This window comes from Lonchura striata, chromosome 7, assembly GCF_046129695.1.
Source record: "Lonchura striata isolate bLonStr1 chromosome 7, bLonStr1.mat, whole genome shotgun sequence".
Taxonomy (NCBI): domain Eukaryota; kingdom Metazoa; phylum Chordata; class Aves; order Passeriformes; family Estrildidae; genus Lonchura; species Lonchura striata.
In genome coordinates, this window is record NC_134609.1 from 23,130,346 (window position 1) to 23,157,367 (window position 27,022).

The 27,022-nt window shown below is 44.4% G+C and overlaps 2 protein-coding genes across 4 annotated transcripts; one reads left to right on the forward strand and one right to left on the reverse strand.

Annotated features, from left to right (window-relative positions):
• The first annotated feature begins 1,758 nt into the window (after positions 1-1,758).
• On the forward strand, positions 1,759-20,899 carry PDCD4 (programmed cell death 4). Of its 3 annotated transcripts, none has more exons than XM_021526010.2 (13): positions 1,759-1,840; positions 6,083-6,230; positions 7,400-7,494; positions 10,788-11,084; positions 11,627-11,721; positions 13,372-13,485; positions 13,747-13,968; positions 14,230-14,327; positions 15,825-15,939; positions 16,786-16,893; positions 17,998-18,108; positions 18,858-18,997; positions 20,168-20,899. In XM_021526010.2, the coding sequence occupies exons 3-13, from the start codon at positions 7,455-7,457 to the stop codon at positions 20,226-20,228; spliced, it is 1,401 nt and encodes a 466-aa protein (XP_021381685.1). In that variant the 5' UTR covers positions 1,759-1,840; positions 6,083-6,230; positions 7,400-7,454; the 3' UTR covers positions 20,229-20,899. The 3 variants fall into 3 exon arrangements, with proteins under 3 accessions (XP_021381685.1, XP_021381684.1, XP_021381682.1); XM_021526009.2 differs by having other exon boundaries at positions 1,801-1,889; XM_021526007.2 differs by lacking the exon at positions 1,759-1,840 and adding an exon at positions 5,048-5,186.
• Positions 20,900-21,488: 589 nt separating this feature from the next.
• BBIP1 (BBSome interacting protein 1) lies at positions 21,489-21,799 on the reverse strand. The gene is made up of 2 exons (XM_021526011.2): positions 21,740-21,799; positions 21,489-21,664 (listed from the first exon to the last, which is right to left on the reverse strand). The coding sequence occupies exons 1-2, from the start codon at positions 21,783-21,785 to the stop codon at positions 21,489-21,491; spliced, it is 222 nt and encodes a 73-aa protein (XP_021381686.1). The 5' UTR covers positions 21,786-21,799.
• Positions 21,800-27,022: the final 5,223 nt, after the last annotated feature.

The window sequence follows — 27,022 nt, forward strand, 5'->3', positions numbered from 1 at the left end:
GTGCAGCCCAGGCTGCACTGAAGGCTGGGGTGAGCTTGAGCAGAGGCTATCTCACTTCATTTTGCAAAGCAAATACTGTGAGCATGAGGTTTTCTCTGCATAAATACTCCCGGGAAGGGAAGAGAGGAGAGCTGATGGTGCTAAGGGCCAGTGCTGGTAACAGAATAAATGATCAAAAGGAGCCATCAGACATTTTGATTAGGAGACCATTACTAACCATTTGACAATGTGGTTCTAGAATGTCTTCCCCACTGCAGTTGTCCATGCAAAATATTGAACTGCTTTGAGGATGGAACTTGGCAAGGTCATGATAAGGATATAAATCACATGGCGCCTTTGATAGGAGACCTGATAGCACAGAAGTTCCTGCCAGTCCTAAGCACAAAGGTAAATGTTCTGTAAGCCCCTGTCCATGTAAATATAGAGCATGTGATTATATACACACAAAAAGCAGGCACATGATTTATTAATCACAGGACCGCAGCTTGTCAAATAATAATTACAAGGCAATAACACACCTTGTTCTAATAAATGGCTTCCTAAGATTTTCTCCCACAGTAAACCAGTAAAAAGGGACAATTATTCTGAGGTAGAGGTGGCATTTTGTGTTTCTGGTTGTTAGCTTTTAAATGAACTCACCGTCTGGAACTCAAATCAAGTTCTTCCATTTTTCTGCACATTTCACAAGTTCAGCCCTTTCCAGTAAAGCGTCTTTTCAGATGCGTGATTGCCCTTTGTTAAGGCAAGAATGAACAGATGACAGCGGCAGCACGGAGGAGACATGCCTGGAACAGTTTACCGGGGCGATCCCACTGCTGCCGCTGCCAGGAGGGTGTACTCAGAGCCCCGAACAGGGCAGGCTGCTTGTGCAATGTGAGGGGCAAGTCCTGGGAAGCCACGAGAGAGACAGGCAGGCAGTGTTTCGGGGAAGTGTTTATGCAAAGCCACGGCAGCGGGTGACCCTTCGGTCTCCGCGCCTGGGCAAACGCAGCGCGGTCCCTCCCCAGCTCCGCAGGGCGCCCAGCCCCGACGGGCGCTGCGCAGCCAGGTCTGCAGCACAGCCCCGCTCCCAGCGCCCGCATCGAGCTGCGCGAGGATGTTCGAAAGCAGCTCGCATTACTGAGCATTTAAAAAAGTGAAGGCGTGTTTTTGTACCCTTTCAACCTGGAGCTGACGCTGCCTGATGAAAAAGAATGGGTTTGCTGTGTTTGCAGTTCACTTCGTGAAGGCACCTTAGCAGAAGATGCAAAAATAAAAGTAGTCTGAAGGGAAAGAAAGCAGAAGGCCAAGAGACAGGCAACTGAACAGAGCAGATTGATTTAACAGATATGATACATTTTTGCTGTCTGCATTATGTGTGGAAATTCGTATTCCAAGTGACACAGTAACAGACTCGACTGTAACCAAACAGCTCTGCTGAGGTGTCAGGAGCACAGATGCTGCCTATCGAAAATATTTAAAACAGAAAGTAAAACTTTGAAAAATCCGCGGTGGGGAGTGCAAGGGAAATAAACGTTCGGTAGTGTTTCTAACCCAAGGCAACTTCTCTCGGCTTTCGCTGCTCTCTCTGGTGCGGGAGGTCGGAAGCAGCTCAGCCAGCGCTCGGTGAGCAGCAAAGGCCAGCCCGGCCCGGGCAGCGGAGCCACGCGGTGCCCAGCGTGCGGGGGAAGGGCTGCTCCCCGCGCTTTGGGGAGCTCCAGCCAATGGATCCCTCCCCTGGGTGTTACGGGAGGGCTTGGCCTGCCTCTGAGAAAGGGAGGGCAGAGTTTGAAAACAACTCGAAGGAAGGAAGGCTGCTCGAAAGTGACCTGCTCGCCTCCGTGCAAGCATTTCGCTCCAGGTGATCGGCGGCTGTAGGGGTGGAAGCGCAGAGGGGCCGGGCGGCACAGGTAACCCGGGGTGCAGGTGTCGGGCGGCGGCTCCGGCTGGACACCCCGCGCTGGCTGCCTCGAGCTGCAAATCCACCACAAACGCTCCAAAGATTTTGACTGTGGTGTTTTTTTTTTTTTTAAATGTCAGGAGGAATTTTGCTGTTTTGTTTTCATGAGGATTTTTGATCGTGTGTTTGCTATTAATATGTCTAGGGGAGGGAGCGAGTAGGTCTCTACAGCTCAGAGGTTAGCATGTGATCAGCTGTTTTCTTGTTGTTGCAGGCAGGTTTGAGGTTAAAAAGGGAAAAAGAGGTGATGTCTTTTAGTAGGCTGGTTGATACAATGGAAAAATACAAGTTATCTTTCATGCACATAAGCTCTTTTTCAGGTCATAGTGCTTCAGAAATCAGATGAGATTTTCAGTGATTGATAACCCACGTGCTAATAGAGATATACAGCAGAAGAAAGAAAAAAACACGCAATTTTGTTGTCTGGAGGTGTGCTGGATGGTTTGGGGGTTTTCCTCTTCTTTTGACCTCTGATCCAGCTTTTAGGCTTCTTGGAAGTGAATCAGCCCTAAACTTTAGTAGAAAATCCTTTAGCAATTTTCCATGGCGCTTTAAAAGGTGTAATTGGCATGATGCCATATTTTGTGCCATCTTCTCTTGTGCAGGTTCTGGCTACTGTTTCAGTCTCTCTGTCACCTCTTTCTTTACTGAAAAATCTCTTTAAAGCCCCACTCTGCCTTGCAGGGAAAGCTAAATTCCATGGTGAATGTTAATAGGTAGAATTTCTTTTCCAAATCCTGGTGATGACACTGTGGTAGTTTGCTTGGTACGCACGAGTCAGCAGAGGTGCAGAGAGCAAACTAGGAACTATTTTTTGATTGATGGGGAAACAACATCTTTTAAAGCTGCCTCTAGGTTGCATGTGAAAAAAATCTTGTGTGAGCATGTTGGACTGTTCCGACATGAAAAAGTCTGCAATTTAATGCCTTCATGAGCAAGAAAGGTTTTCTTTCTGTCATTTAGCTGGTGGGGGAAGTATCATGAAAACATGGCAATCGTGCTGCACATTCTTTTAACAGATAGTTGTTGTTTTAGATCTTAAATCTATTTTGGATGATTCATGCAGAGCCAGGCCAGTAAATTAATTCAGAGGCTCTTACACAAGGGAACTTTGGCTTTTATTTCAGTCAGAAGAGTACCAATCAGGAGTGGAATTATACAGGAAAAATATTTAATAACACTACAAAAGTCAAGTCATAATCTGGTTAACTGGGGAGGTTTCTCTCACTGGCAGCTGGAAAATCCTGCAGTGCACAAATACCAAAGCAGAAGTGATCTGTATTTGCTTCCCTCATTGCTTGGGCTCTCTGGAGTGACAAATTAGGGAGAAAACAAAGGGTGAGCTGAGTTTTGAGGAGAGACCTGAACGGAGGCAAAGCACAATTAGAGGAGACTGTCATCTCTAATTAGGTGTGTGCCCTCAGGCAGTTGGTATAAAAGTAAACTAAAACAAGGTGGGAAGTTTGGAAGGACATGCACAGCCTGGCTGTCAATCCCAAACCTGATCCTCAAACGTGTGTGAAGCTTTCCCAAGGGGGGGAAGGCGGCAGCTCTGCCCGCCGGGGGCCGAGCAGCAGGAATGCCGCCGGCCAGCTGCGGTGCTGCCCGGCACCCTGCCCCGCACCCTGCCCCTCACCGAGCCCCGCACCCAGCCCCGCACCCTGCCCCGCACCCTGCCCCGCACCCAGCCCCTCATCCGCCCCGCACCCTGCCCCGCACCGAGCCCCGCACCCAGCCCCGCACCCTGCCCCGCACCCTGCCCCTCACCCTGCCCCGCACCGAGCCCCGCACCCTGCCCCGCACCCTGCCCCTCACCCTGCCCCGCACCGAGCCCCGCACCGAGCCCCGCACCCTGCCCCGCACCCTGCCCCGCACCGAGCCCCGCACCCAGCCCCGCACCCTGCCCCGCACCGAGCCCCGCACCCAGCCCCGCACCCTGCCCCTCATCCGCCCCGCACCCTGCCCCGCACCCTGCCCCGCACCGAGCCCCGCACCCAGCCCCTCACCCTGCCCCGCACCCTGCCCCTCACCCTGCCCCGCACCGAGCCCCGCACCCAGCCCCGCACCCTGCCCCTCATCCGCCCCGCACCCTGCCCCGCACCCAGCCCCGCACCGAGCCCCGCACCCTGCCCCTCATCCTGCCCCGCACCCAGCCCCGCACCCAGCCCCGCACCGAGCCCTGCACCCAGCCCCTCATCCTGCCCCGCACCCAGCCCCTCATCCTGCCCCGCACCCAGCCCCTCATCCTGCCCCGCACCCAGCCCCTTATCCTGCCCCTCATCCTGCCCCGCACCCAGCCCCGCGCTGAGGGAAGGGCTTGGGCGGGCAGGCAGCCAAAGGCCCGAGCTCCCCTTGTCAGCAGAGAGAAACACACGCCGATAAGAGTTAACAGATTCTTTTTTCTGATGGCTTTGATGCTTCGGAAAAGGAAGAAAAATTGGCTTTTAATTAAATTAGTAGGCCAGCACGTGGAGGAGGAACCAGGCACAGCTGCCCCGGTGCCAGCACCCAGCACCCCCAGGCGGGATGTGGGGAGCCGTTCTCCCGCATCCCGGGGCCGCCGCTTCGCCCGGCCCTGCCCCTGGAAGGGCTCGGGCGGCGCTGTCCCGGTGCAGGTGGCACTGTCCCGGTCCCGGTGGCGCTGTCCCGGTCCCGGTGGCACTGTCCCGGTCCCGGTCCCGGTGTGGCCGCCCCGCGCCGTGTCCCACAGGGACATGGAGGAACGGCTCAGGCGCCCTCACCCCCGCCCCCCGCACCAATGGCTCCTTCCCGCTCGCACCCCCCGGACCCACTCGCGATGGTCTCGCCCTCCCCGCTCTCCCCGGCCTTCCCTCCGAGCCCAACGCGCGCCGAGCTCCGCCCGCCGATTGGCTGCGGGGCGGGCGGCGGCCAGCCAATGGCGGCGCCGCGGGTGGCCGTGTCGCTGGGGCAGAAAACACGGGCGGGCAGGGGCGGGGCCGGCAGCGGGCGCGCGCGCGGCAGCGGGAGCGCGCGGCGGCTGAGGGGACTCGGCCCGGCCCGGCCCGGCCCTGAGGCAGCGGCGGCGCTGCGGGCGCATCCCGGGAAAATCCCGGCCGCTCCCGGGCCGCGGCGGCCACTGCCAGCCCCGTGCCTGTGCGCCAGTCTGGCCCGGCGGGCTGAGCCCGCGCCCCGCTGCCAGCGGCCTGCAGCCCTCGGTGCGGCGGGCTGGGCCGTCGGTCCTGCCCGCTCCTCAGCGCCGTTGGTCCCGGCCCGCGGCGCGGGTTTGGTAGGAGTACCGAATCTTACCGTGCTTTTGTGTGTGTGTGGCTGCAGAACAGCAGCTGGTGCTGGCAGGTCTCCAGAGCTTCGGTGGGGGGGGCTTGTTTGCCTAAAGTTAGCGAGGAGGGAGAATAAGTGCATGCTATGGGAAAGATACTCAGGGATGCTTTGTAGCTCGGGAGGGCTTAGTAACTTTTGGAAGCTTTGTCCTATTGCGTGTGTTGTTTCTAAAGGTTAATGTGCCTGCTGAGGTAGAATTGCCTGTTTAGATGAAGTGCAAGAAATGGTAGTGGGTACAGAGCACCGAGCTTGTTTCACTGGTGGATTTCAGTGACTTAGAAAAATACCCTTGTCTTATGAACTTTAAAAGTACTGTTCATGTCACTGATTCATCTTAAAAATTTCCATGGCGTTTCTGCCTAAAGTGGCTTCTGTCCATTTTATTCCTGTATTACCTCTTCCCACATGGATTCTGATATTTTAAAGGCAGTTTTATCGGTAGTACTGTGTGATGTAAGTCTGCAAATGAGAAAATGGGATTTGGATACAATGATAAATCCCAGCATCCTGAAGCTCCAGAGTCTTCTGGTTTGAGTTAGTGATAAGGTGCATTGCTAGACTGAGACTGAGAGTCTTTTATCTCCTGATCAGTATGACAGCAGGACTTGTAAGGCTTGGATATTCCATCGTCCTTTTTATAAACAAAGTGGGATGCTGAATCTCAGAGTGATACTACATGGAAGTTGGGTTGTTACTTACTATGTTGCCACTGGTGGAGGATTTCAACTAGGTTCCTGTACAGGAAAAGCATTTCTCCGCTTGAAATTTAGAACTTGGTTACAAATTATGAAAGCTGAGATTATTATTTAACACAGGTTTTGTCCTTTTTTGTCTTTTCCCAAGAGGTGGACAACTGATGGAACGTTCCACTAGGAAGGATAAAACTGTTCTTTCAAGGTAGTTTGTGTGGATTAGACCAAGACCTGCACAGAAAAATATCTCAACCAACAGTGATTGGCATCACTTAAGAACTCCTGAATGATTGCTTGAGGTAACTCACAAAATTGTTTCTTTTAAAAAATGTGTGGAGCGGGGAAGACTCTTATTGCACAAGGCTGGGAACTGTTTGGTTTGGCATTAGGAAACACAAGACCATGACAGCTGAATGCTGTGCCCCAAACCGGTTGCTTTATTGCCAACGGTCTGTGATGAATCATTTGCTGTTAATGGGTCTGTGGCAGGCAAGTGGGCATGAAAGGGGAAAACCAGGGAAGGGAAAAGGGGAAGGGAATGCAGTTGTTTGGTGCCACAGTCTTGCCACTCAATGGTGCACAGTTTTCAGGGCAGCGAAGGATGAGATAGGGAAAAACGGGCTCCTGAATTCTTATGGGACAGACACAAATACCAGTAATATTCCCAGGCCTGTGAAGGGATTTGTGGAAGTCTTGCAGATGAGGAATGAGGTGAGGTATGAGGAAATTCTGGGACTGCTTAATTTTTTTGTGTACATAAAGTAAAGATGGATGATGCCATCGTCTTCACAGTGACATGGGGTGGTTTGGACAATAGCAGCTACTAGGAAGGGGGAGAAAGAGGAGCAGAAAAAGAGAAGTATTTAAATGAGAACTCTATCCCTTGTAGATTGAATGGTGGTTGCAAAGAGTGTTTGAAGGGTGCAGAAGCACAGATGTGAAAGCTTGATAGCTGTATGTACACAAACAGTAAAACAAAGACTATGTCCTTGAGGGGAGGATCAAAAATTAGCTTGTTTTCCAAGGGCTGGGCTGAGCTCGATAAATTGGTACCATTTTATCAGCATCATTCACATGAAGAATGTTTCTCTCATGGATACAGTTGTGACATTGATATTGTACCCTCCTAGAGATAACCACTTGGCAGAACAGGACAGTCTGGGTTGATAGAGGTGGCTTTTATCAATTAAAAAAAGGAGTCTACATGGGGCTTCTAGCCTTAAAATAACGGCTTTTGTCCCATTTATAAGCAACAGAACTGACAGCTGCTAAGGCATCCAGGCTTAGAAGTGTTGGAGGGTGGTGCTTTTCTCTTGCTACACCATTTACCTTCCCAGGAACTTTTCAACTGCTACTGATAGTTAATTATAGCTGAACCAACCCCCCTATTATATTTTATGAGTGAAGCCTTTGCATTTTACTTTGATCTAGTGTTTTTTGTTCTTTAAGCTTTTCTGTTTCTGTGTAGGCCTTGGAGGGAAAACATTAAGACTTTACATTTCAGTCAGCTCTGTTAAGCAGCTATGGAAATAGAAAAGGAACACATTTATATTACCCAAACAGGTAAGTAATATATTCAGTTATTTTGTTGTTTTTTTTTTTAACTTAAAATTGTTTAGCTGACCAGAAGGGTTCTCTGTAGAAAAAATGCATCACCTGATAATCTTTTTAACAATACTGATTTAGAAAAAAAAATAAAAAACTTACAGAATTATTCCTTCAAATGTATATCAAAGAATCCTGCCCTATTATGTTTATTTAAAATTTATTGAAATAATAAAGTTAGCATTTCTGCAAGTTGCTGGATAGTAGTTGCACTTGTCTCCTTATCATCTGAATTCAAGTAGTGCTGGTGTGAAGAAAAGAATAAACTTAAAAGTAAAATGCGTAGGTGTGTTTAAATTCTGCTTTTATGCAACAATTTATCTTAAAATTAGGGGAAACAAATCTTGAAGGGCTTGACTGGAGGTGGGAATGGGCTGACATGGGAAAAATTTAGGAAGTACGTGTTAGAGACTGCTATGAAATTGATTCTTTTGTCCATTTCACACATTTATTTATGATGCTTAGTCAGGGTAACAGATTCATATTGTTTTCTGTATCTTCCAAAGGTTGTGATGGTCTGCACTGACTCTTTCATGTCAAAGAGGTTTTAAGAGGTTTTAAATGTTTTTTTAGAATAACATGTATCTATGGTGGATAATGCAGCTGAGGTGGCAATGTACTCCATATGATTTCTGATATTAAAGCAGAATTAGGTTAATGCAGAAGACACCTTGGTTCTCAGCATTTTATAATTATGTTTGGATAAAGGGTGGAAAGCTGCAGGAGAGCTGGGTTGGCAGAGTTTGGACAGTTAAAATTGGTAGAAGGCTTTGTTAATGAAGGTAGCCCATAAAAGCACAGATTTTAAGTGAGCTTGCTAGGCTTAATGGCAGGGTAATGAGATAAATTTGGATAAGTTCTAAGTGTATAGTAAGCAAAGTATTGAAGTTGATTGAAAACTGTTACTGCTTATGTATGTATGTTATATGAGGTGAAGATAAGAAACTGGAAAGAAGATTTGCACCACTTTATAGGCTCTTATTATTTTATTTTCTAAGTTTTCGGAAAATAGTATATGTGTTCAGTCTGTTTTTTCAAGCCTAATTAGGTAACTTAATAGTGGAGGGCCAGTTGGTTACCAAATTATGGAGAAAGAGGCTGCAGCTGGAAGTTACAGTGGTATATAAAAACCAGTGTAGTAGTGCAATGAGAAATATTAATTCTTAAGGGTTGGATGTTTCCTGTGGAGGATTTCCTTTAGTCTTGAATCTGAGATCAGGATTGTGTAAGGAGGTTGGACTGTAGCCTCCCCTTTAATCCTTAGCTGTCAGAGGCAGGACTGACTTGTGTTAATTGTTGGCCTTTTTTTTTGGAAACTGACAAAGAAGTAAGTGGTAATTGAAGAGTGAAGTTTGTGGACAGCCAGAACTCAGGTCTAAACTGGAGAAATTAATGGGAGACTGAGCATGAAGAAGAATTTGAGTGCATTTGCTGGAGAGGAGCTGGTTGTTGCTGATGGGGTCTCCTGGGGAATGAGAGGAAGGAAACCTGGTTGGGTTTGCTCTTTTTTCCCCTTCTGTTAGCTTTATGCAAATCTCTCATTGTTTTATTAAAATGTTAGACAAACAGAGAAAGTTGCTTGTGAGAAATCTTTTCCTGGATGTGATGCATGCTTTTCTTTTTTAGCTTGCTGCAAGCATAAAAGGAATGCTTTTGTGGGAGTAATGAGTGGAAAGATGAAGCTTAGCCTGGAATGGCTGCATTATTGCTCAGCTGTAGCATTCACATCTCTGAACACCATTATCTAAATGTTATTTCTTTGATCACAAAGGAGGCAGTTCCACCAATGTTTGCTCAGTTTAATATATTCTTTGATATGTGTAAATACTTGGAGAGTGGCAATATTTTATTAGTTCACTTTGCTTTAAAAATAATATTTAATGAACTTGTTTCAAAATGAAAAAAACATAATTCTGAGAAGTATTGAGAAATGCATGTTGCTCTTGAGCAGGTATTGGAAGGGTGAATTAATATGTTAGCTATGTTCAAATGTAAATTTTGAATACTCTTCATATTCTGGGTTTATGGCAGTGAACTCTTCTGTAAAGGTTTGAGAAAGCAGCTTCTTTTGAGTGCCCTCGTCTTGCCCTGCTAGTGTTGGCACTGTGGGTTGTGTCTTTAGGACTCTACTCAGATCTGGAGAAATTGAGAACTGTGTAACAGAGAGCTGGGGCTGTTCTCTGTCTGTGTGTGTCTTCTCATTTGCAAGGACTCCCAGGGTACTCATTGGAATGTAAATAGGTTCTCAGGTGCTTTTTATTTTATTTTTTTAAGTCTTTATTAGTTAAGAAGGGAAAGAATGGCTTGTGAAAACTTTTGTTTATAATGCTGTAAATAAGACATTCTGGGGACAATTTAACTTTGTGAAATAAGACTTTAGACCTAAACATTAAATGTGCATTAGCTTCCTCAGAGAGTGAAGTTACTGGGCTTCTTGGTGCTCTGAGATATTTACAGATTCTTATGTAGTGAGAGAGTTTTATGTTGGGTACAAAACAAACCTATTTTGTTTGATTGTGTTCTGTTTAGAAGCAGTCTTGACAGAAGCTACAGTGAGGGACAATCCATAGAGAAGAAAGATCTCACTGATGCAAAAGACTGTATATTCTAGGAGTCTTCATTACCAAGCTCTCCAAGCTTTGTAGTGAACAGCATTTTTCCCCCCATAACTTTAAAAACAAAACCTAAAATTAATAATGTTTTTATATTTTTCTATGCCTAAATGGTTGCTTTTCTTGCTAGTGAGCTGTGTTTGAAATTCCTTGAATTGAATAAGGGAAATATTGGTCGATGATTTAGGGAATTAATTTCACTTTGGTGACGAGTCTTGTAACATTGGTGAGTTCCTACGGAATTTACTGTATTGGCAGTTTAATTTGTTTCTAAATCAAGAGAAGAGTGGGAGGAGTGAGAACGAGGCACTTAGATCTATGCACTTAGGAGTTCAGATAGTTTTTGTTTAACAAGGGTGGGGTTTTCTGTGGTTTATGTATTTATGTCTGGTTTTATTAATTTGCTTTCCAACTCTTGACATCTGCTCTGTTTAGATTATGGATATTTTGGGCAGGGGAACAAGGAACTCCTTATTACTGCAGTATGTAGACATACCTTAAAAACAATGTTTGCCTTTACATTCTTGAAAACAAGAATTCTATATGATGTTATTTATAATCCTTTCTAAATGCAATGTGTGTTGGTATTCTAACATAAAACTGTTTAAAATAGTAAGATTTTTTTTCTGTCTTTTTAAGAACTTGAGAATCTAAATGATGCTCCATTTTCTGGTGATGAAGAAAATGGTGGGTCTGAGGAACGAAAAACTGAAATCAATGGAAATTGGATTCCTGCAACTTCAATTACTGAAGCCAAAATAAATGCTAAAGCAAAGAGACGGTTGAGGAAAAACTCCTCTAGAGATTCTGGGAGAGGAGACTCTGTTAGTGAGAATGGAGAGACACTGAAGATTGGAGTTGTACCTACAAGTCCAAAGGGCAAACTTCTGGACAGGCGATCCCGGTCTGGAAAGGGAAGAGGTCTACCAAAGAAAGGTTGGTGTAGCTTAGGGAAGAGAGTAGAAGGAGAAAGATAAAAATTTGTTCAAAGCACAGCATATTTTTTTCTGCTGGAAATGGTCTTCATAAACCACAGTCTCTGTGCAGGCATTTGGCCCTTTATTTTATTTAGTGGGTGGCAATAGCAGGTGGCAGCAAATCTAATATGTCTGTGATCAACCAACATGTGTCTTCGAGGGAAGTACATTTCCTTAGCAGGCTTAATACAAAAATCTGAACTGTTGGTGGTTCATAGGACTGTAACTAATGCAAATTTAAATCATGGTTCTATTTGAAAGTACAGTTTCAACCTTCAGGAATTCTTGTGCAGTCCATACTGCTTCTAGTGTCTTGTGGGAAAATGATGAAAAGTGGCTGGGGAAGTGGGAACTTGTCAGACAAACGCACCCTCTTCAGCATATATTGTTAGTCAGGAGATGGGCACAGCAGTGATAGATCACTTTTAAGTGAAAGAATGTTGTGTTGAAGTTAGTGTTGTGTGTAAACTGGTGGTCCTTACTCTTCCATATTTTTGCCAGGTGGAGCAGGTGGTAAAGGAGTTTGGGGAACACCAGGTCAAGTGTATGATGTGGAAGAAGTAGATATTAAGGATCCTAATTATGACGATGACCAGGTATGCAAATAGTTTCTTTGCAGTGTTGGTTTATATTTCCTCTTATCAATTTCAATGGCCTTGTGAGTTGACATGAATGTAAGCCTGGCTACATTGAAATGTTCATTTTTATGCTCAAGAACAGATTATTGGCTAGTAAAAAGTCAGCTGGTGTAGAAGTCACAGTGTAATACTCAAAAATCTCACCCCCGAGCCCTCTTTCTGTGCCTGAGTGAGCAGTATCCCTTTCCCAGGTGTGTTCTCCACTGCTGGTTCCCGTGGATGTGGATGTTGCAGTACTGCTCCATATTGCACACAGACAATGTGTTAAAATTGCAACACAGACTTGCTCAATTTGGGAGTTTAGTTTATTTTCAAGTGGGGAGTTTAGCATCCTTTATAGATTTTTCTCTTCCATGTATTCCCATATTCCAATGTCTTGTCTGCTTGGTATAAACACTTAATGAAGTTGATAGCTTGGACGTTTTGTTGACATATTTATTTAAATTTGTTATGGAACATTGTATCTTACAGCCATACTACTGGGAGAAGGGGAGAGAAAGCAATACTTATTGGGCAGAGGGGCTTCCTATCATTGAAAGGGAAATGGTGATTAGGGACACAGATTGCTGAAGTCTCTGAGATCAGTGCAATTGCAAGGCAGACTGTCAGTACACTCTGTATGACATAAGCAGAACAATGGTGGTATCCTTTGAGTAGAGGCTGTTTGCTGTAGCCAGAGCTGCTGAAAGTATGTTATGTGAGAATATCAAAACCTTCTTCCAGGATCAATTTTCCCTAAAATTTGATGTTTTACATAAACAGAAATAGCCATTAAAAATGGAGCTGACAAATGCATAGAACAAAATTTTATGAAGCATGAACATTCTGTGTAACTTTGGTGCGATGAAAGGATAGGATTTTTGATTTTTGCTATACTTGATCATGAAAACTGTCTTTCCATTACACATTGCTTGAAGAACGTCTTTGATCAGATGTCTTTGTTCAGCTCTGTAGTATTGCTGTGAGTGTTGCTTCTGTAGGTGCAGAGTAGGGAACTGAGTTAAATCAGGTCTGGTGCTGCTGGAACTCTGCAGGACAGGTGATACGTGAGGCAATTGCTGTGTGCTTCTTTTTTCCCCTTCAGGGAATGCCTTTGCCCACAAATATTCTGAAAATGCCTTTTCTGTGATTTGTGCATGGCACCACCTGTCTGGTCACAGAGTCACCAAGGAAGAGGGAACAAGGCTGGGTTCCTGCCAGGGACAGGAGTGCCACATGCAGGGGAAGGTCCTGTGACATGGCCAGCTCTGCTGGGCTGGGGCAGGAGCTTCTGTCGCTTTCCCTTCACTATGGAGGCACTAAACCTCTGTTCCTGTGGTACCAGTTGAATCCTAGGAGCAGAGTTTGGTGTGTTTACCATTGTTTAACAGTAAATTCAGCCTTTCAGTTGAATTCAGCTAACAGTAAAGTCAAAATATGAAGAAGCATGACAGCCAGCATTGTCTGCAGTTTAATAGTAGAGAGAGAGTCCAATGTTTTTTGGCAGAATATTGACTACCAAGAACAAAGCATTAAGGATTAAAAAAACACTATTTTGATGCCATTAGTGCTGTAGAAGGTACAAGAAAAGATAGTAAGGATATGTATTTCTGTTGTCTTTTAAAACAGGAGAACTGTGTCTATGAAACAGTAGTTTTACCTCTTGATGAAAGAGCATTTGAAAAAACTTTAACACCAATCATCCAGGAGTATTTTGAACATGGAGATACTAACGAAGTTTCGGTATGTTATCTGCCTTTTTATTTCTTTGTTTTAGGGGTCAAAGCTGTAGCATACAGGGTAATTGCCAGCTATGAATGAGTTTATAGAGAAATTGGCAAGAAATGCACTATAAGAATACCCAAGCAGTTGTATAAATTATTGTGAGCAGAAGCATATATGTAATTGTATAAGTATAAGCACATCAATATTTGAGGTCTATTTATATATTTAAATAATACAAATTATGAAATCTCATTGTTCTGTTTGTCCAATCTTATCCAGGAGATGCTGAAGAATTTAAACCTTGGTGAAATGAAATACAGTGTGCCAGTGCTGGCTGTTTCCTTGGCATTAGAGGGGAAGGCTAGTCACAGGGAAATGACATCTAAGCTCATCTCCGACCTTTGTGGGACAGTAGTAAGCAAGACTGATGTGGAAAAATCCTTTGATAGACTGCTCAAAGAACTACCTGAATTGGTGTTGGATTCTCCCAGGGCACCACAGGTATATTTGTAAATCTTTATGTCAGTAGTCAAAAGCTTTTTGTGGCTAAAATAGATCAAATAAAATGAAATAGACCCTGTGTTTGAAAAATATCTATTGATTTTCTTACTGTCTGTAATCGTCTCCCAATTACTCAGCCTGTGTTTTCACTTTGAAACAGATCATTTAAATAAAATCTGAAAATCAAGCACATTATAATTATCTACTTAAAACTTCTTTGAAATTCAGCACTTAATTAAAAATGCTTCTGTTTTGTTGCAGTTGGTGGGCCAGTTCATTGCTAGAGCTGTTGGAGATGGGATCCTAAGCAGTACCTACATAGATGGCTACAAAGGCACTGTGGATTGTGTCCAAGCTCGGTAATTTCCTTGCTTTTTCTCTAGAGACAGTTTTCTATTCCAAATGTCAAAGATGATGATCAGGAATTCACAGCTTCAAAATAAATAATGCAGTTATTTAACTTTTTTTTTTTTTTTAACTTGAAATGAAAAAAAAAGAAACCACAAAACCAACAAAATCCAGAATGACTCAAGTCAGAGAAGAAATACTAGGTTCTGAAAAATATATTAATACATTTGAGTTGAGTTTGTCAGCTTTGTTGTCCAGCTTATGTTCAAGGGTAGAAAATGAGCTGAAAGAAGCAGTGATTATGGAAGGTTTTGTCTTAGAAAAAGCTTTAATGTGATTAATGGGTAAATATAGCATCAGGACAGCTGCTGTAAATATGTTGTGAAATACACAAGGGATTAACTGTTTTGCCTTACAGAGGTTTGAAGCCTGTGCAGTGATTTCCGAGACTTTCTCTGTAATGTTCTATTTGTCAAGGAGTACAATTGTTTTCCATGTCAGTGTGAGAAGTTTGAAGGAGCAATCTCTGACAAAGAGGGATGTTTTAATAATGAGTCATGTTTTATTTTTCTTACCCCCGTAAGTGTATGTTTCAGGCTTATGGAGGTGCTGAATTCCTGTTTCTTCCAGAAGTTGCATTTGCAGTGATTATAGTTCAGTACTTTCAGAATGAAGAGCAATTCTTAGCTGCCTACCTTGGGGGCTCAAATTGAGAAAATTGTCTGTCACTTACATAAATGTGTCCTGTGATTTGAAGGATTGTAGCCTGCATTCTGCACATCTGGGATGCTTTTCTGCCTTTGTTATTTCTTGGCCAGTCTTTCCTGCTCATTAAATCTTGGTGAATAGAGTTATTGTTATTGGCTTGCCCCCAGCATGAGGACTGGGAGAACTGTTCCTCCTTTACATGGACGGTACATACTGTATCCCAGGCCTCTTTTTTTTACCTTACTTCCCTTTTATTATTTTTTCAATAAACTGGCAGGCATCTTTAGCTTGTGCTATTTTTCCAACTACATATTTACCTTCTGAAGTGTTTTCTTTGGCTTAAATTCTAAAGGTTTCATAATTCTTCAGACCCAAACAGAAAATAGTATTTCAATAGAAAAATATTCTTGAGTGTGGCAGCAACTCAGGCCTTTTTTGTTTGAGATCTACCTGCCAAGCTGCATTCTTGGAGAAAACTGGATACAATCCATTTCTGCATAAGAACAACATCTAGGTGTTTTTTGTGAGGATGTTTCAGGTTCTGCATTGGTGATTTAATCTAGTGCCATTGCAGCATTGTTACCTGTCCTTGATATGAGCAGGAGTGTAAGGGTGACAGAAAGGCAACGTGGGGAGCTTACTTGCTTTTTTGTTTTTATCTGGATGATCCCTGTGGAGTTGATAACCCTGACCTCTTCCCAAAGATCTGGTAGCTTTGAGGAGACGTGGCTATGGGGGAAGTTGCAGATGCATTTAATGAAGTTGTGTGATCAGGTTTAAAGCACTGACTCTGCCTTTAGAGCGGCGCTGGACCGTGCGACGGTGCTGCTGAGCATGAGCAAGGGAGGCAAGCGCATCGACAGCGTCTGGGGGGCAGGAGGGGGCCAGCAGTCTGTGAAACACCTGGTCAAAGAGGTAACGACAAAACTCCCCACTCCCCAGCTGCCTCTTGGTCTGAGCTTACGTTGTTCGGGGCAGAGGGAAGACAGACAAGTATCCCATACTAAAATGACATCTTACGTTATGAGTGTTGGTTTTGTTTTGTTGCTTGGACTTTCTTTTTTTATATAATTGATTTAGACAACGTAGTAGAACTGATGTAGATAATTTAGTTGATTTTGTAATATTTGTCACTGGTGGGAGCATGCTAGTACAACATTCTGTATTGCAAGTATATGTTTATTTTTGCTTTAAGCAAAACTTGTAAGCATTCAGCTTTTTAAGACCTCACAGTATAAAGTGATGAAGTAATTAAAAGAGCCAAGATGAAACTGGCTAAACTAGATAAACTATTATTTTTTGGCACTGCTGATCAAAAAGACAGTAATAACTGAAAAAAGAGAGAGGAAGAAAGAGGAATGTTTAGAGATCCATGCTATAAAGTAAGCAGGTCTAAAGGAAAAGGTCATGTTACAATTTCTAGTTTGGGAGTCTAACAGATGATAGGAGGAGGCATTCAAGGGAGAGGATAAACTTAATGCCACCCACATGCTCCTTTTATGGTGACACACAGCTTATAAAACAATGATTTTGGTGCTTCTGTATCAACACTGTGGATAGGTATTTGGCTTACACTGTGTTTCAGGTTACTGATAACATCTCGATTCAATTAATGCCTAAATTTAATTACATTTATAAAACCATTGGCAGCAAGTTTGAGGAACTAATGTGCTGCTGGGTTGCTAGTGGATTATCAAAATGGTTGACCGCTTTTGCATTTTGTATCTAATTAGTGTTGGGTTTTTATTTAAAATTCAATAGATTGATATGTTGCTGAAAGAGTACTTGCTTTCTGGAGATGTATTGGAAGCAGAACGCTGCCTTCAGGAACTGGAAGTACCCCATTTTCACCATGAACTTGTATATGAAGTAAGGAGAAATCACAGTCCCTTTAATAATTGTTGTTGTTTTGATGTGGGCATGCAAATAATATAACTGGCATGTGAAGCTTAGGTTGCTTGTTCTGTTATTTGAATAACTAAACTATTTAATGTAAAGTTCAAGGTTTGTGTGCTCATTTCTATGTGCATTGTGCAATAAGTAAACTGCTGCTGACTCTGGGAAGATTCCTAAGTAATTTCTGGGGATTAAATAGTTGAATTCAGTTTATTATAAATTCCTGAAAATAAGATCTCAGTTTATTTTCTGCTGAGGAATAGCAACAAAGAAAAACCTCCCATGCTTTGTTTTGGTGTTTATTTCCTTCTAGTTTCAGATATCTGGGTATTCTAATGGGTGTTACCTGGTTTTTTTAAATTATAGAGCTTCTTTTTTCAGGGTGGGATTGTTTCACCCAGCACATTTGTAAAAGCTTACATATTTCAGACCAGCCTATATGGGAGACTGTTCCCATTTGTACTCTTTTATCTGCCAAATTGGGAAATGGTTGTTTACCAATAAAGCTGAACACCCACAATCTACAAAATTTCCATTTCAGTCAATGGACTTGTTATAGAAAATTCCTTCACAATAGAACTAGAGAATCATTTCAGTTGATGGGGGTTGTGCAATATTGTAGAATCTAAACTTCTGAGTCCTCCTAAAATCACAGATAAGAAACCCCTATGGATACAAAATTAAAACCCCATGGATATAAAATTAATTTCACAAAATTAATTAATTACCATCTGTATTTCAGCAGCCATATGGATATAGTCATGTAGTGGTGAAACATGAGAGAGAAAGGCAATGCTTTTCACTATGTCTAGTCCTTTCTGGTTTTGCATACCTTTTATCTTATCCAAAGAATTTTGATTTGTTTTTCTTTTATAACAACAACAATAATAAATACTACTACTACTACTAATAATAATAGTAAAAAAACTGAAATTGTGAGTGCATGTAGCAAATGGGCTTTTTCCCTCAGAAAATTCATAACACATTCACTCCTTTCTGTACCTCATATGGTCACACACCTTGTACCTGAGCCAGTGTTTTCATTTTAGTCAAAACTCTTGCATTATTTGTTTTTAGGCCATTGTACTAGTTCTGGAGTCAACTGGAGAAAAGACATTTAAAATGATACTGGATTTGCTGAAAACTCTGTGGAAGTCTTCTGTCATTACTGTGGATCAAATGAAAAGAGTAAGTGTGGCATCTAGAGAAGTTTGTATAAGATCTTCCAAAATTTTCAGCTGTCTTTATGCAGTTAAATGGTTAAAACTAATAATCTAAAATGGTGAAATATTGCTTCATCTTTTAAATGTGTCTTTTTATCTGGTAATTATTTGTAACTGAAGTAGTACAATAAAGGCTATCTAATTGCAAATGTATGGAGCAGTATAGAAAAATAAATATTTTGCACAGTTGGAACCATCTGTGACTTTACTTCTCAGGATGAGTATAGGACAGCAATTCTGTCCCAGGACAGACTGGGAACCACACCAACACTTCCATACTTACAGCTGTGTTGTTGGTGGGAAGTGCTGAAGTCATCTCTGGTTGTCCCCAGTCTCCCCTCTGTAGCATAAACTTGTGTTGATCATTTCTGGCCACATTTTGTTCACTTACATGGAAGACATTAATTTTCTTCCCATGTTACTACCCTTGTAGCAACAGGCAGGTTAACATACAGGTTTCATAGTGTCTGGATTTCTGACTTCTAAAGAAGTTAAAAGTTCAGGTTGTGTTTTTATGTAGATAGATACTTGTATAGTGCCATGGTATGGGCTGATATTATATACCTTATCTCTCTACTGACTTGGAGCTGCAATGCTTTAGGTTTGTAAAACCATTTAAAAAAAATAAATCCTGTGGAATGCAGAAGGGTATTTAAAAACACTGTAACAAAATAATAGAATAACCTGATGATTATTTGAATCCTTACACTGCAGGGCTATGAACGGGTTTACTGTGAAATCCCAGACATTAACCTGGATGTGCCACACTCCTATTCAGTGCTGGAGCGCTTTGTAGAGGAATGCTTTCAGGCTGGAATCATCTCCAAACCCCTGAGAGACCTCTGCCCTTCAAGGTACTTGTTTCATTGTAGCTAGGCAAAGGCACTGTTTTCATTCCTATCATAGGTCACAGAAAGCAGCATCTTGGGACCAAAGTGTTACTGATTGGAGGTGGAAACTGGAGGATGGACCAGCAGCTGGACTGGTAAAACGTGTATTAAGAAGCTGCATTGATGTGAAACCTGTTGAGGCTGGGATAAGGAAAGGTAGCCTCCTGTGAATGCCAGGCAGCACCCCTCAGTGCTCCCCACAGGATAAAAGCTGCCTCTCCATTTCCTGATTTTCTTGGTAGAAATTGGTGGAGCACCAAGCTGGAAGATCCTGGTGTCACAATGGTCCGTGTAGGTGACAGCGGAAAACTGTCAGCTATACTGGGGAAACGAAAAAAAATCCTTTAAAAATGGTTTAAACTTACCAAAGAATACGAGTAGAGTTCTAAGATGAGAGAACCAGTCCTAATATTTATATAAAAAGAAACAGGATAATCTCTGCACACCCCATTCCTCATATCTGTCCTGTGATTTGTGTAATTTTTTTTTTTTTGGGTATGGCTTGGTTACTCGTAGCATAAATAATGCTGTGTGAACTGTACCTAATCAGTATGCTGTTACCTCCTTACTGATCACAAAACAGTTAAGATGTTTCATTTCCTCTCGGGAATATATGTTAATTTTAAAATAGGATGTTAATACTATTATTCACAGTTTTATGCATTTGAAATAGTATTTATTTGACAGGTCATTCCTATTTTGGGTGTTTTGTTAGAGTTCTTATATGTGATAAATTTGGATCTTGGAATAGCATCTTTATCAAGAACAGCCTCCATTTGTGGACTTTACGCTTAAAACTCTGTGTGCGTTGGTATCAAATGTTTTGCAGGTTTGGGTGTGTGGGAGGATAGAGAGTCATCACTGCATCAAAAGCTTGATTATACTTTGGCTACCAGTTATATGTTGAGAGGCATTTTTGGTTTGTGTACTTCAGTTTTAAGTAGAAACCCCCCATTTCTATGTTTCCAAACCAGCATTTTTAAGCAGCTGAGCTGACACTGTGATCGCTGCTAACCCTGCTGAACTCGCGCTTTATTTTTGATTTCCAAGATCCGGGAGAAGATTCTTCTCACTGGTAAAAAACAAGCAGTACTACTCTGAATTACTGAAAAGGGACTTTCTACTTTCTTATAGGGGCAGGAAGCGTTTTGTGAGTGAAGGAGACGGAGGTCGTCTGAAGCTGGAAAGCTACTGAATGTGAGACCTGCCTCCTGAAGCCTTACAAGCTGGAAGGGAACATAGCTCGCTGTCGATCTACACAACACGCATGCTCCTCTGGTGTGTGTATGGATACACATCTAGGACAGACCAAATTCAAGAGTTGCTTAGCACAGTTGGTATTTTTTTAAGAGCACATGTTTTGGGTACAAATTGTTTTCTTTTTTTTTTTTAATAGTTTTGTAAATTTCAGGAAGAAGTGTTCTTTCTTTGGGCATATGGTAGAACAACTAGCCACTCTGCTGTGGTGGTGCCTTGAAATAAGCTATCTCTGTATGTGCCATGTTTATGACCTAATCATTCCACGTGTGCATCAATGTCTGACTGCCGCTCGCTCTTTCCAGGACAGTGCTGTCATCATAAAAATCACTGGTTTATACAAAGCTTTATTATAGAAGGGTCAAGTTAAGCTGCTGTGATCCCATTTTCATTGCTGCTAAAGAAATACTGTGCTTTGGGAGTTAAAAAAAATTAGCAGTTTGTTTTAAAGAGCCCAAGAAAATACAGCTGGGTGACAAGACAAATTCATCTGTTTCAGGGGAGAACACTGGTTGGTTTCAGCCCCCATGTACCAAACTTGTCTTTTTTTTTATGTAACTGGAAAAGTGAAAAGTTCTGGTAAAACATATTAAAGATATTTTTTGTGAAGCTCTTGTTTCCTTTTTATTTATTTTAAATGGAATAAATTAAGCAGTACATCCAATGCTGCCCTTTGGTATTGCAATCAGGAGGAGAGCACAGAATAATTAAGCTCATGGCAAGTGAGTATTTACGAGATCTGTTTTGGAAAACACAACTGACTTGCGTAGGAGTGTCCAGGCTGGCACAGATACTGTGACTGTGTCTTTGCAGCTTCGTGAAGCCGTTCCTCAAGAACAAGATGGATCTAAGGATGACTCGCTTACAGGAACTCAGTAGAGGCTCTCCATTGTTTTTCAGTTTCACGTTCAGATTTCAGGTGTTCTGAAATGCTGGGAATAGCCATGCCAGGGCCGGGAACTCGCTGTGCTCTAGGAGCCAAGCGGATCGTGCTCGAGCGGGTCTGGTAAACCCGGCTTGGAGCAGGGTGTGTGGAACTCGCCTCCTCCCGCTTTCCGAGGGGTTCTGGTTCTCTAAATTCGCGTTTAAACAGCGCCAGGGCAGCGACCAGCGCAGCTTCTGCACCAGCAGCGCCCGACGCGCGGCCCGCCCGCCCCGCGGTACCTCCGATCGCGGGCGCCGGGCACGGCCCGCCCCGCTACGGCCGGGCCGGCGCGGCCCCCGCGGGCGGCGGCGGGGCCGCCTCGGGCGGCGGGGCCGCCTCCAGCGCCGCCCTCTGCAGCTTCTCCAGCTTCTCCAGCGACACCGACTTGAGGGGCAGGATCTTGGGCTTGCACAGCACCAGCGCTGCCGTGTCCTCCACCGACAGCTGCCCTGCAGAGGGAGAGAAAGGCCGTGAGCGAGTGGCGGGCCGGGCGGGCAGCGCCGGGCGGTGCCGGCCGCCGGTACCTTGCTTGGGCAGCACCTCCCGGAGCGCTCCCGTCCCCTCCGGCATGGCGGCTCCGGCCGGCACCGCCCCCGGGCACAACTACAGCTCCCAGCTGGCACTGCGCGGCGCCGCGCCCACGCACCCCGCTCGTGCCGCCCCGGTGCGTGCTGGGAGCGGTAGGCCTGACGGGGCTCCGGCTGCCTCAATGCGCGCTGGGAGTTGTAGTCCTTGGCGTGGCGCTGCGCCGGGGCCGCTGCGGGCGCGGCGGGAGCGGCTCCCCCGCTCCCCCGGGGCTGTCCCGGTCCCGGGATTCCGGGATGCCGCTCCCCGCCTCAGCTGCGCCGGGCTCTGCTCTGAGGCGGAGCCGTCCCACCTGCGCGGGCCTGCCCGGCCCGGCGAGCCGCTGCCTGCCCGCCTGCCAGGGCCCGCCGCTGAACTCAGGCTTTGAGGCGCTTTTATGGTTTATTTTCTGCTTCTGTAAATAAAATCCCCAGCAGACACCGTCCAGCAGACGGGCGTGGCCAGGGCGTACGCGTCCCGGTTTTCGTTTCCAGGCAGCGCCTCGGGATCCGCGCTGTGAATCACGCTGCTGTTTGACATGTAAACAGCAGCAAAAGCCGCTGTCTTTCTAAACTCTGGGAGCTCAAATGTCGCCGAACCTGATGGGCCAGTGCGCCGGGATCCCCCACAGGGGTCCGCCTGTTGCAGGATCTTTGCACCGGGAGCGGCTTCCCTGGGAAACCCCCGCGGGGAGCCGCGTGTGACCCGGGAGGGGCGAGAGGGGTTCACCTGTCCTGTGCTTGGCCATGCCCCGGCAAGCCCCGATTCCGGGATGTGTTGCAATTTTAGAGTTTGCTAATGAGCTTGCCTGTGTGCCCTGCACACCCTGTGTGCCTGGGGATGGCAGCTCGGGCTGGTAATCCTGCTAACCTGGCCTTGGCAGGCGGGGACGCTCCTTTCAGTGTTCTGGGATTGAGATCTGCCTCCTTGCTATGCACAGGGGTGGCCGCGGATTACTAAAATGAGGGGGGAAATCATCATCTTACTTCCAGTAAGCAGCACTCCTCTGACAGTTATTTAAAGCCTCTGTCTGTATTGTTCCAGAACTATTTCCTTTTTCCTCTAAGCAACCTAGAGTAGGAAGCTGACAATCCCTCAGGTAGCCCGGTTCCACCTCGCTGGAAGCCTCCCCTGATGTTGGGTTGGAGGCCAGCAGAAGCCACAGAGGTGGGAGCAGGGCTCCTCCTCCCTGCCTTTTGTGGAGATGCCAAAGGTAACTCCTGGGCTGCTCCCGGGCAGCACAGAAAATGGCCCTTTTTGACCTTCCTCACATATTCCACTTTCAGGTCAGAATATTGGCGTTGGTGAGGCTGTAAAATGGATGTGCTTGCTGGGGACATCCTTCTCTACCCTTTGAAGTGCTCAGAAGCATTCCCACCAATTTCAGTGAGAAAAGTTCCTTTGTCTGATGTGCTTTTCCATGTGCCAATCACTATTTTGTGCCGACTGGAGGGTAAAGGACAAGGCACTGCTTTATGATGGATGTTTTTACACCAGGGCATTTTAAACATGCAATTTGCAGATCAGTAATTTGTAGTTGTTTGTCAGTTTGTTCAGTTTGTTTGTAAGAACCGATCCAGCATCTTAGATATGGCCAAGGCTAAAAATGAATATAAAAGATACCCAGTTATGACTGAAAATTTTGCACTATGAAAGCAGGAGGTTTTCCTGTGGTAACAAATATGGCCTACAGAGCAACAGAAATGAGGTGAAAGCAAGATGTTGAAATCAAACTGTAGGCCAGGTTTTGTGTCAGTGTCCTTCACAGTGCCAATGGCCCCCTGGAGTCCAGCATTATGTGAACACTTGCATTTGGAGCCCATCTCAGTTGTGCAGGGAATCACTTTCCAAAAGCAGTTTTCCTGCCAACAGGGTTTGTTTGCTTGGTGATAAGAAACAATGGTCAGCTTAGTTTATTGCTTGAGCATTTTAGTGACTGAGAAGTCTGGCATCCTGTACTAGATCCATTTTCTTAGCTACTCAAATGCCATCTTGGCAGCCTATCTAGGAAGCTGATAGCACTGGGACAGGCGTGATTGTGGAGGTTGTTTTCAACAGTTTCTAGTAAGTCTGTTTTTAATATACCTCCTTCCTTTTTTTCCTTTCCTGGGAAAAAAACTCATAGTTACCACCTTCATGACTGGGAAGTCTGGATGATGAGCAAGAGGAGGGAGGCATGGGCATGCAGCTTAATATCCTACTTTTCAAAGTGCCTTAAAAACAGGACTGGCTTTAGTTTTGAGTGAGGCTAGTATTTATTCATAGTTATACCCTATTTCTTGAACTTTTTGGCCTCTGGGGTTGACATGTGCTCAAGCACCCATTCATTTCTCTCACGGGCCTTTCCAGTTGCCAGGGATAGCTAGGAAGCTTTTGCCAAAACCCTTCCATCTGGGAAAAGCACCGTGCACTTGCAGTGGGACTGTGCTGAGTCAGTGCATTATCCTGGTGTCATTCCACAGGGCTGAAGTCAGAACAAGACTGTCCTTGTGCCCAGGTCCCAGGTTGTGTCCCCATGGGACGAAGCTTCCCAGAGTCCTGAGACTCGACCTCGGGATGAAACCCAGTGTTGTTTGAGAAAGCCTAAGTGTGGTATCCATGGAGAGGACAACGTGCTCTAGGTTGTACATCCTTATTTTACTGATGTCACAAGCAAGTTATTCTTGTGCACTGCAGAGAGCATCACAGCCACAAAACCAGCAATAATTTTATAAATGATAAGCTTGTTTTCCTCCTCCTGTTCCCAGATACTCTGAGTGCAGCAGGCAGCAGAGATGTGCATTGCTGGAATCCAGAGGGTTTCGTAATTTGGCAGCCACTTGCTGAAAGCCCTGCAGATACAAAACAACACTTATTTCAAGTCTTGAGAAACATCTCCTACTAAGTAGAAGAAAAAAGCATTTAGGTGAAGCAATGTTGCCAGTCCCATTTGTTTATGAGGCTTGGGTTTTGTCTTTATACATTTTAAATGCTTTTTATTTTCCTTCTGCTCTTTAAGCCTTTCAAGTTCATGTTTTCCATATGACAAGAAAGTCTGGAATCAAGTCCTTACTTTTAAAAGCAAAAATATGGTTCAGAGTCCTGTATAATCATGCAGCTCCAGACATGGAGTGTTTAAAAATAAAGCCACTTTGATGAGAACTACCCATCTTGAAGGTGACTTTCTGTTCTAAGTAAATACTTTGTTGTCAGTTTAAGAAGCTTTTAACAGCACCTGATCTGTGTTTGCTTTACACTTGGATCTCTCGCTTTTTTCTTCTTTTCTAAAATTCTAGAGCTTGTTTCACCTCTCTGTGTGCTGATGAGATCAGAAATGTAGTGTGGCAGCCTTTGGTGAACAATGCATCCCTGTGCTTTCAGAAATACACCCGCAGATTTCATGCCATGGTCCCTGAAGCTGCTGAGTGGTACCAAGGGACACAGAGCCCAGCTTCAGAGTGAGGAGGAGGAGGAGGAAGGTGGTTTGGGTTTACTGGGTGGGGTGAGGCAAGGAACAGAAAGCCTGGCATGGCTCCCTGCAGGAATTCCAAATGCCTTCAGAGCCTGAAGCTTGATCGCTTGGTGTTTAACCCAGTCCTTGTTTTTGAAAGGAAGTTGACAGACTTTTTTTTTTTTTTAGTTGAGCTTTCTGAGTATATTTTAAGTTTGTTGTTAGTTTGATGCAGTTTGATACAGATGCTCAAGCTGCATGCAAAAGGCAAGGAGACGTGCCTGAAAATGCATTATCCAAGGAACACAGAAACAGCTTTTTGACAGGCTGCTCTTCCTGCTAACACCTGGTAATGCAGAGACCTGGCTCCATGTAAGTCCCAGACTGAGCTCCTAAGCCAAATGCTCCACACTGGCATTTCTAGGAGGTTTCTGCTCTACTTGTGTGGTTTGAATCGCTTAAGTCTTTGGCCTCATGCCCTGGAGTGCCAGCAGAGGCTTGCTGTAATTGCCCGTAAGTGCACCGTCTGTCAGATTATTGTTTAATTATTCCAGCTTCTCACCGCCACACACTGCTCAGTGTCTCTCTTGCTATCTTTATTTAATTGAGTGGAAGAAATTCGAGACTTTTGCTTCTCTTACATCACTTTGTTTTCACCCATCCTCACTGCATCCTACCATGAAGTCCCACCTTTTGTTTGCAGAAGTCAGTCTTCTATATAGAAAAAAAAAACTATTGTCAATATCTCAAGCATATGTTAGAAAGAGAATCAATATTTTAACACATGGTAAAGTCAAACCATAAATCTCTCAACACAGTGAAATGATTGTATTATTCTCCCTTGAAACACTGCTCCTCCCCCTGAGAAACAAGAGAGGGAAAGAAAACTCTTGGATAACCAAGCCCTTGTTCTCACAATGCAGGACTGTTCTTAGCCCTTTGCTCTGTGTCACTCCTTCCTCTTCAAGATCCATCTTTCCCCAGCCCATCCCTGTTCAACTGTTCCAGAGTATTACTGGGATATCAGCTCTTTTCCCAAGATCAGCTCGTGATGACCAGTTCCACTGCCTACCTGCTGCCATTTCAAACATCTCTGTGCTTCCTCCCACCCTTGCAACCAGGTTCTTACTAATGTGTGTTGAAAAGTAATCTTTCTGAGCTCTCTCTGACATGCTCGTCTGTATGGCCTATAAAAAAACCTGGCAGCACTCTGACTGCTTTTCTTCTCTCATGCCCCTGTGCCTGTGACACATACGTGTCCTTTTTCTGGTCTTACACTTGGCTTTCAGCCTCTGAATTCAAACACTCTTCTTGTACAGCCCCCACACAAAGATCAAGGCTCTCAATAATACTAAATGTTAGGGTTGCCAGCACTCACTCTGCTCTAGTTTTCATGGCTCTGGACAGAAGGAGTTTCACCTTTTGGAAGATCTATCTGCACCTGAATGATTTAGTTTTCAGGGTTTCCTTTAGAAATCCTCAGCTGAAACCTCCCTTTACAGGTGTAGTCCCTGTAATGCCTGGCTCTCTGACCAATTTTTGGGGTTGTTCTTTTCACTTCCTGTAACTGAACTGTAGGATTACTTTTTTCATACTATTTTATGATTTTATTTTTCATCCATCTCTTTTTTTCAGGAAGGAGCAATTTATGCAAGAAACTCAGTGTGGAATTGACTTTAGGCTTTATTGCTATTTGTTACCCTTCAGGAAATACATCCCTGGCTCCAGTACTCAATCCCTTCTGGCACTCTGAAGAGGAAGAGAAAATAGCAGAGATGCAGCAATTAAGAACAGGCAAATATTTTATTAAAAC

Coding starts and splice junctions, on each gene's coding strand:
- PDCD4 (XM_021526010.2), top strand. CDS start 7,455: ATGGAAATAGAAAAGGAACACATTTATATTACCCAAACAG. Junction 7,495..10,787: donor CATTTATATTACCCAAACAG/GTAAGTAATATA, acceptor TGTCTTTTTAAG/AACTTGAGAATCTAAATGAT. Junction 16,894..17,997: donor ACCATGAACTTGTATATGAA/GTAAGGAGAAAT, acceptor ATTTGTTTTTAG/GCCATTGTACTAGTTCTGGA.
- BBIP1 (XM_021526011.2), bottom strand. CDS start 21,785: ATGCCGGAGGGGACGGGAGCGCTCCGGGAGGTGCTGCCCAAGCAAG. Junction 21,665..21,739: donor GGAGGTGCTGCCCAAGCAAG/GTACCGGCGGCC, acceptor CTCCCTCTGCAG/GGCAGCTGTCGGTGGAGGAC.